At 33.9% G+C, this 9,851-nt stretch overlaps 1 protein-coding gene across 3 annotated transcripts in view; it reads right to left on the bottom strand.

Annotated features, from left to right (window-relative positions):
• Nucleotides 1-9,851, bottom strand: part of COPS2 (COP9 signalosome subunit 2) — a 31,943-nt gene that overhangs the window by 4,894 nt on the left and 17,198 nt on the right. For 2 of the 3 annotated variants that reach the window (XM_005863964.2, XM_014537825.1), the window contains 7 exons: nucleotides 9,475-9,600; nucleotides 7,745-7,855; nucleotides 7,542-7,619; nucleotides 4,381-4,555; nucleotides 3,380-3,558; nucleotides 3,245-3,297; nucleotides 368-465 (listed from right to left, as the gene is read on the bottom strand). In XM_005863964.2, the coding sequence (XP_005864026.1) occupies nucleotides 368-465; nucleotides 3,245-3,297; nucleotides 3,380-3,558; nucleotides 4,381-4,555; nucleotides 7,542-7,619; nucleotides 7,745-7,855; nucleotides 9,475-9,600 (820 nt within the window). The remainder of the gene's footprint in view (nucleotides 1-367; nucleotides 466-3,244; nucleotides 3,298-3,379; nucleotides 3,559-4,380; nucleotides 4,556-7,541; nucleotides 7,620-7,744; nucleotides 7,856-9,474; nucleotides 9,601-9,851) is intronic. The other variant, XM_005863965.2, reaches the window with a different exon arrangement.

The following is a 9,851-nucleotide window of genomic DNA, read 5'->3' as shown; positions in this document are numbered from 1 at the left end:
AAGTCAATAAAAATATATTAAAAAAATAATAAATTCTAAAAATTTAAACCTAAGCATCAGTAAAAAAACATGCAACAATATTTACATTAGAATAAAAAGGGAAAAGGGATAGCCAATGCTGTCCATTCTTATATGAAATGGACATTATATAAGAACTTGATTATGTTAATATTAAACTGGCTGTGATTTCTTTAAAACACCTTTATAATTTTAGAGAGTATCCTATTCCATGACAACATTTAGAAATATTGCTACACTTTGCAATACATAGAAGACAAACAGCTTCAAGTCTATTCAGCTCCAGTAAGATGAACTTTTAGATAGTAACAAAGAAAGTAACAGAATTCTGGAAGCCAAAGGAATATACCTTCAATGTGTTCCCTTATGAAAGGATCATCCATGATGTTGCTGTGATTTGTTTTCAGAATCTTTTCAAATTCAGTGATATCATTATTCTGATAGGCACTAACAGAAAAAGAAAAGTATATATTTTGTCAAACATGAATAAGTCACATATTTAAATCAGATAACCCAAAGAGCCCGTGTCTCAATTTTTATATGCAAAAACCTAAATTATAGTTTCTGTCATGGGAATCGGAGTTAAGAACACACACATTCTTCTACAACTAAAACGAATTTTCTTTTTAATGCTTTCAGTTTTATAAAAGAAAAATTAAATAAATTTCTTGGTTATATATTTATATATAGCTAGTATAAATCTCACAATCGTAGGAATTGATAACAGTTCAATGACTGTTTAATGCTTGATGTTTTCAAATTAAAGTGTGCATTTAACCCCTATGGAGTAGTTCGGCCTTGTCTTTCAAATACAACAGTATATCCTCTCTGAAGCTTATTCAGAAATGCAGCTTCCTAATTTTTTTCTTCTAGAAAGCTACCAGCAACTGCCAAACTTTTCAAAAGGAACATTTGATTTCTAATTCTTTAGCTGAAAATTTCACCGAGCTATACAGCAGAAAATTATATCTGTGGTGGACCATTAGTGCCAAATGGGATACACACCCAAAGTAGAGTGATGGACCCTGCTGCAGAAGGCCAAAGGCTGATTTATGTTCATGATTCTCTGAGGTAGCTAGTATCTAGTTCTGAAATGATTCTGTAAGGCACTGTGGGGATTGCTAAAGGTGCTGAGAAGGAAGAAGCCAACCTTCTGGATATGGCACCACTGTCTGCTTTATATGTAAGACATATCATCAGCCATTCTGCACGCCCTCTGCTGTGCTTCCATCTGATGGGTCGCAATGTAACTTCATGTTAGGGGCAGGTGATTCAAGTGCTTCAACAGGAATTATTTTCCTCTAGTCTGCTGGCAACTGACTAGGAAGATAAAATTAGGAAGCATTACTTTCTTACCTACTCCAAATATATTACCGTAAATACACTGGAGGATATATTCAAGTAGTGAAAACACTTGCACACACATATATTTTAACTAAGAGAGAGTATTCCGCTATTTAAGTGGCTTAAGAAAATCTTAAACAAAATGTGGTACACCACAGGCCACTTGTTTGGGTAAAAATTTACTACTAAAATATGTTTCCAAGTCCCAGTATAAAAGGCCTCACTGAAGTAAATTGTAAGATATAATAAATATATAAATATAGCTATTGTAAAGGTCTGATACATCAGTACTTTAATCCATTTTAATGTATTTAACCAATTTAATTTAGATAAAATATTAAGGTCTAGGAAAAAACTTATAATATTTCTTTAGGAGTTTTAAAGTTTAGGTTGCTACTTTAGAAAAAAATTTTTTTAAAAGGATTAGGAAGTTAATTAATCTCTAGCGAAATCACCTCTTAGTTAATGTGACTAAATGCAGGTGGAATCAACTATTTAAAATAAAGATGGAGAAATTTATTTTTATAACTAAAATCAAACTAATTCAACAAAAATTTATTAAAATAGACTAAAGAAATAAATAGTATAGAAATTGATTTTTTAAAATGTTGCAATTTAGGGTTTTTATTCCTTAACCATTCTTAGTTCCCTTAAAATAAAGTCATTATTTTTACAACTAAAATTAAGGTTTCCTTAAAAAAGAAAACCTAGTAATTTATAAAAATCATAGCCAAGTAAACACAAAGTATGTGAGAGCATTTTACATAAGAACTAAAACAGTATCATGAAATAGCTAGTTTTTCCAAGTATATAAAATTAATATGCAGGTGACTGAATTTATAATCTAACAGCACTTTTTTTCTTAAATGCAAAGAACCATTAAGAGAATGTCTAGTCTAAAAAAAAAAAAAAAAAGAGAGAATGTCTAGTCAGGTAAATTACCTACATGTATCTGTAAAAAACCCCCCCAAAACTGCCCTATGTCCCTCACTTCATTCTTCATGCCTTGAAAAATTAGTAAGTTTCTCATATTTTTCTACAAAGAAAGTCGATGGAAGTTTGGGCTCCATTTATTCCTGGCACAGAGAAAAATAATTTTTGTTCACTGATTTCTTTAGCAAAACCAGGCCTTTTCTTTTCTAGGCTTTTTGTTTTTGTCTTCTATACTTTTATTTAATATCAATTACAGCAGGTTTTTCAGTTGCTAAACATCATTAGTCATATCTCTCTCCATGGAAGCTACCAATATATCCTTAGGTATCTTACCAATATGACTCTTCTGCTCCTTACCTCAGAAAATTATCTGAGATAAACTTTTTTAAAATGATTTTTTTATGCCCTACCAGTTTTCTAAGTGGTTAGAGCATTGGCCCACAGATGGAAGGTTGACAGATTCGATTCCAGTCAAGGGCACGTACCTCGGTTGCAGGCTCCATGCCCTGACCGGGGTGTGAGCTGGAGGCAACCAATTGATGTGTCTCTCACATATTGATGTTCCTCTCTCTCAGTCTCTCCCCCTTCCTTCCACTCTAAAATATATGAGTAAAGTAATTGTCTTATTGAAAATTCTTGATTTATATGGACCAATTCAGAATTTCATTTTGGATTAAGGCAGGTAGAAACAATAAATACAGTGAAATTGTTTTAAAACATCTAGTCAGCTTTCTACTGAAAAACAGCACACAGGTGAGAAAAGCAACAAATACTTTATAAAATCTCATGACTTCAGAAGATAAAAATTTCACAACTTTGGTATATTTCAAAACAAAATATAAAAGAGTAATTGTTGAGAATTAACTGAATTCTAAAAAGTTCTCTCCTCTCTCTCCCCTTTATTTATTGCTCTAAATAAATTTACCTTAACTGAAATATAGAATCTTACCTTACTAAATTCGTCATTGCGAGAATTTCTGGATCATTTTTGTACGGTTTGGCCTAAATACAGTAAAAGAACAATTAACTATATGTACAAAGTTTATTTCCATGAAAGACAGCTGACAGAAATGAACACACATACCTCCTGTGAGTCAAATGGATTTATTCCCGATTTCATTAGCATATTTGCTAAGACCAAATATTTTAAGCAAGTGGTTCTTCTTGGACTTCCTGATTCATCATAATTCTTGAAGGCTTCAAAAAAATCAGTGTGTGCCTTTTCAAATTCACCTTCCCGCAAGTGCATTTTACCACCACATTCTGTAAAAAATAAAACATGAGAAAAGAGGACATTTTCAGTGTCATAACAAGTGACCACTTTATAAAAAATCAAATGAAAACTATTTCATTGGCTTCCAGTCTCTTAATTCTATTACATGAACAGTACTAGCCCCAGGGTACACTAACTCTAAAAAGCAAGCTCTTTATTATAAACACTAGAGGCCTAGTGCATGAAATTCGTGCACTTGGGGGAGGGGGATTCTTCAGCCCGGCCTGCACCTTCTCACAGTCCGGGAGCCCTCGGGGGATGTCAGGAGCGGGCCTAAGCTGTCAGTGGGGCATCCTTAGCACTGCCGTGGAGGCAGAAGAGGCTCCCACCACTGCCACTGTGTTTGCCAGCTTCTGGCTGAGTGGTGCTCCCCCTGTGGGAGTGCACTGACCATGAGGGGGCAGCTCCTGCATTGAGCGTCTGCCCCCTGATGGTCAGTGCATGTCATAGTGACCGGTCGTTCCACCATTTGTTCGATTTGCATATTAGCCTTTTATGATATAGGATCAGTCAAACAAGTATTTGCAAGTCTTTCTTCTTAATTGAAGTAGAATGTAATTTTTCATACATCATTGTAATTCTAGAACAGAACTTATGATAATACATTTTCTATTATTATCTTCAATTATATACATTTACAAGACAAAAATTCATCCTAATTTCTTTCTAAGACTACACATCATTTCATTGACTTCACTACTTTGCCAATTACTTTCACTAAAACAGAAATGACCTTCAGAGTCATTCAGTTATATGCAATGACAACTGTATGTCTTCCAGGACACTGCCCGCCCTCTCCAAACCAAACTTGCCTCTAATGACTCCCATGATCAGCGGGTGAGGGATGGCAGACTTGATGTGAAGTGACTGTTCATAGAGTGCTTTAAGTTTTTTGTTATTTTTCTGTGCCGTGTACATTTGAATTTCCAAAGCATATATTTCTAATAACTGTGTACCCTTTTTCAGGTCATCTTCTCCATCATCAGTCTAGGAAAGCAAATAATAAAACTTTAGAATTCAAGATGGAATTCACAGTCAGCCTAGTAATTTTTATTTGATTTTTACCTTACATTTACAAGTTTCTTATTCTGTGTGAGAATGCACTACACATTTTAATTGGGACCTAGAGCCCTAAGAAGACTACCTTTAATGGCCAAAAAGGAACCTTATACTTTCTGGTATTCAGTAAGAAAAAAGTGGCCAGAGGTGTATTATTACGTATAAAATGTTATGTTTGCCTGGCTGGTGTGGTTCAGTGATGGGGCATAAAACAATGAACCAGGAGGTCATGGTTCGATTCCCAGTCAGGGCACATTCCCATATTGCGGGCTCAATCCTGTTGGGGGCCTGCAGGAGGCAGCTGATCAGTGATTCTCTCTCATCATTGATCTCTCTCTCTCCCCCCCTCCCTTCTTTAACCCCCCTTCTCTCTGAAATCAATAAAAACATTAAAAAAGAAAATGTTATAATGTTTGTTTTTAGCTAGGAGGCTATTTATGGTCTTCCCCAAATCTTCACAACCACTTCAGATCCACTGATTCAATCAAAAAACCCCAAGTGTCTTCCTTGTGCCCGGCACTGGTTCTACTATGAGGTAAGTTAAATAAGCCAATGTTCCTGGCCTAAAAAAGTTCACAATCTAGTAGATTAAGCTGTCAAGATAAATTACATTATAAATGATAACAACTGCAGTTTAAGCATGAACCAAGTACCTAAGGTTGGGATGGAAGAGAAAGGGACTAACTCTCCTGGAGGATGTCAAAAGAATAACAAGAGTGGTAACATTTGAGTTCAACTTTGAAAGATAACCACAAAATGCATATGGCCAATATTCAGAAAAATAGCATATGGTCAATAGTCAGATAATCATAAATATTAAATACCAATTTATACAAAGCCAAAGCTTATCATTTATTTGGTCTTCCAACTTAAAACTTCTGTTTAGTTACACACTAATGAATCACAACAGAGTAAAAAATATGATCTGCAAGACAATTTGTACATTCAGATTATCAAGCATCACTGCTACACTGTAGTATTTACAATCCATTTTCCTTATACACTAAAATAAACCACGCAAAATTTCCCCATTCCTTAGGTATACACTGAAAGATCCTCTTTCATTCAGAAATGGCTTCTATACAATTTCCATTTCATGTAGGACCATACTGACAGTTATTTATGCACCATGGTAGGCTTTCCTAAGATGTGTAGGTAAGAAATAATTCATAAATGACTGACCTGCTTTGTAAAGCAAAACTATTACGAAATACAAACATTTTTCTTGTTTTGAAAAACTAAAAAGAGCAAAACAAATAAATAAAAATATTGGAATGTGATTTAATTTTGAACACATTCTTGATCAACTTTCCCCACATTCACAGAAATCATATATAATTAAAATAATAGTACATGGCTTTGGAAAAGCATCAACTTTTTATTTTTTTTTTAATTTTTAAAATATATTTTTATTGATTTCAGAGAGGAAGGAGTGAGAGATAGAAACATCAATGATGAGAGAGGATCATTGTTTGGCTGCCTCCTGCATGCCTCCCACTGGGGATCAAGCCTGCAACCCACGCATGTGCCCTTTTACCAGAATTGAACCCGGTACCTTTGGTCCCCAGGCCAATGCTCTATCCCAGCCGTGGGCAAACTATGGCCCGCGGGCCGCATCCGGCCCGTTTGAAATGAATAAAACTAAAAAAAAAAAAAAAAGACCGTACCCTTTTATGTAATGATGTTTACTTTGAATTTATATTAGTTCACACAAACACTCCATCCATGCTTTTGTTCCGGCCCTCTGGTCCAGTTTAAGAACCCATTGTGGCCCTCGAGTCAAAAAGTTTGCCCACCCCTGCTCTATCCACTGAGCCAAATAGGACAGGGCGAAAAGCGTAAACTTCTAAAAATATTATTTCTACATAAAATTGAAACTAATATCAAATAACTTAATTTATCAACACAAAACGGAAATATAAAAATCATAGCTAAAAGTTATATAGATGTAAACTGTCCAGACCATGTGGGATTCAAATTTAAATTAATGAGCCTGGCCGGCATGGCTCAGTGATTGAGCATTGACTTATGAACCAGGAGGTCATGGTTCGATTCCTGGTCAGGGCACATGCCTGGGTTGCAGGCTCGATCCCCAGTGCATGCAGGAGGCAGCCAAACAGTGATCCTCTCCCATCATTGATCTTTCTATTTCTCTCCCTTCCTCTCTGAAATCAATAAAAATTTTATTTTAAATTAATGAATGAAATATAAAACTCAGCACCCCTGTCACACCAGCCACACTTCAAAAGCCTAATGACATGTAGCTACTGCTACAATACTGGAGAGCACAGATACAGTGTTTCTCATACCATACCAACTCCTGGATAGTGCTGTTATAGGGGACTCACACATTATAAACTAGAATATACAATATCTTCATTATATATGTCTATAATATCCTTTCTGATTTTCACAGGGTGCATAACTAAATAGAAAGGCTTATTCTTAGTTAAGTATTAATGACTGGCCTGTTCATTTATTAATACCTGTGCCTCATCCCACAAACAAGAACTGAAGTTAGGATTAAAACAGAAGAAATGTAATGCTCAGAAAAAAATGAGCTTTCTGGTAACTTATTTTCCAAATTTCATTTTTGGGATGTTGCTTGAACAAAAACACCCATAAGCAATGTTTTGAATACAAAATGTTCTTATGCTTTTTATTATTAAGAAGTGTTAATAAAAAATTAAGGGAGCCCAGCTGGTGTGGTCCAGTGGTAAAGCATCAATCCATTAATCAAGAGGTTGCTGGTTTGATTCCTGGTCAGGACACATGCCCAGGTTGTGGGCTCAATCCCAGCAAGGGGGCATGAATGAGGCAGTCAATCACTGATGCTTCTATCTCTCCCTCTTCCTTTCTCTCTCTCTCAAATCAATAAAAACATATCTTTTTTAAAAAATTAAGGGAATGTTACCTGGCAGGACTGATGTAACTGGCGTAAAATTTTTTGAAGTTTTCCATATTCCTCCCGTTCTAAATACAATTTTCCAAGCTGTAAAGAAAGAAACTTATTAAAATCAAAACATTTCAATAGAAGGTATGCATCTTTAGGAGAGTTTACTAAGGACACCCACCCACTCTTCAAAAAGAAAAAATGTAAATAATTATAATTGTTACCTTTGTGTTTGTTTTAAACCACAGTCTATCATTCTTAGCATCTTTTAAAGCTTCCAGTGTTGTTTCATAGAATTCCTGCAGTAAATCCATCTGACATAAAAAATCAGAATTCTATAATTGTAAACAGCAAATTTGTACCTGTTAATAAAGTTAATTTGAGCAAACTAAAAGTGCATCTTTGAACTTTAATACACATAAGGTACACTATCATCTATATCTTACAAAATGTCTGCGACCATCCACAAAATACATAATATAAACCAAATTTACAAAAGATACATGCCAAGATAGTTTCATGTGAATTAAAAAACAAACAGAAAATATGTAATACTCTAACAGTATAAGTTTGTCCTTTCTAATCTAATAACTCATTTTATATTAACAAAAGTACATGAACCATACACAGAACTAGTTGTACTGTTATAAATAGTGTTACCTTATTCACTCAACTCTTGTTTGGTTTGTACTGTGAGGCAAACACTATCTCTGCTTACTAGGATCAAGAAGTAATAGGGCCATGAGAACAGGAGAGTCTGATACTTTCAGAAAGGGCTGCCTATTTATTTATGACCACTGATGGCTTACAGAATAAGTGCTCAATATCCTTACTTTCAAAAGACAAATAGTTTATCTATAATAGTATGAAACAACACACAATCCTGAAGTTTTATAATTACTTAACCCTCTCCCCACAATATGGCATCACATTTATAAATAGTGTACCAAAAATGTTTTGATGGTACTTGTCTATAAAATTCAGAAAACATTTTCCCACTTAAGACAAGCCCCTTGATACATAACACCTTTAGAATTAGTACCATTAAATACAAATGTTCTAACAAAACGTAAGTTTCTCTTCCTCTATTTTCATAACATATCTTTTACTAGTACATAGAGAGTAAAAATAGTACACTGCCTCAAGAAATAAAAATGACATCTAGTAGAATAAATGGAATGAAAGAGGTTGATTCTGCGATGAACATTTTTTATTATGAATATAAAAAGTATCAAATATTTTAAGAAATATTAAATGATAAAGAGAATACTTCTTATGCTCAAATACCAGTGTAAGAAGTATGAAACTTAGGACTATGATGCTTAAAAGAATAGGAAATAATAATCGAATTAAAAATTATCTTAGCAATACAATAAAAATCACCATTGCTTTCACCAAAATCTTGGATAATGAAAGCACCATCACTCCCAATGCTCAATGTAGTTTCTTTATCAACAGCCCTTCTTTTCACCACCCATCCACCCATTCTTTATAGAAGCATTTTTTGAACAAACACCTAATGAGTAATGCCAAACACTAACTATATGAATACAGATTCTCCCATCAAGGATCTTTATAATCAAATCTACACAAATCAACCATGATTCGCTGTTAAGTATTTAAGTAGCTCAGGATGGCTGCCTGAAGTGGTGATGGAGTTTAGAAGGAATTGTGATAGTAACTGTAAAGGGGAATCTAATATAAGCCGGTAAAAACTGTGTGCAGATTATGTCAGCATGTGAAGATATTATGTAAGGAGACTAAGCTAGAGTTAATACCTTTTAATATTACATAATTAGTGCCATAATCAAAAAAACAGTATACATTATTTTAAAAGCACACTAATAACAAAAAAATGCTTCCATGGAATTTCTAGGCCTTAAAAAAAAAATAAAGTCCTTAATATAAATAATAAGCACACTGAGAGGTACCAAGAGGAAAACCAGAATCTAACCTGTTTAGAAGTGGAGATATAATCAAGGATAGAATTAATGGATTTTTCAGAGTAATTTCTTGTGACTGCACTTCGAATATAGGTCAATAGTTGTTTATATCTGTTCATCATTTCTGGAAAGTTTGTCTGTGAGAGAAGAAAAATGCATTATTAGACACATTTATATACTAAAATATGTATACATGATTAAAATACATATTACAGTGTAACTGAAAAATAATAGTTTTATGATAGAGAAACTATGACAGAAACACTATAAACATTTTAACTTAAATTTGAAATTATTACTCAGATGCATGAACCAAATATATCAAGTTAGCCTATGAAAAAGTACAACTTTTATTTTTTAAATATATTTTTATTGATTTCAGAGAGGA

This window comes from Myotis brandtii, unplaced genomic scaffold (assembly GCF_000412655.1).
Source record: "Myotis brandtii unplaced genomic scaffold, ASM41265v1 scaffold182, whole genome shotgun sequence".
Lineage (NCBI taxonomy): Eukaryota > Metazoa > Chordata > Mammalia > Chiroptera > Vespertilionidae > Myotis > Myotis brandtii.
This window is presented reverse-complemented; position numbering and strand designations above follow the sequence as displayed.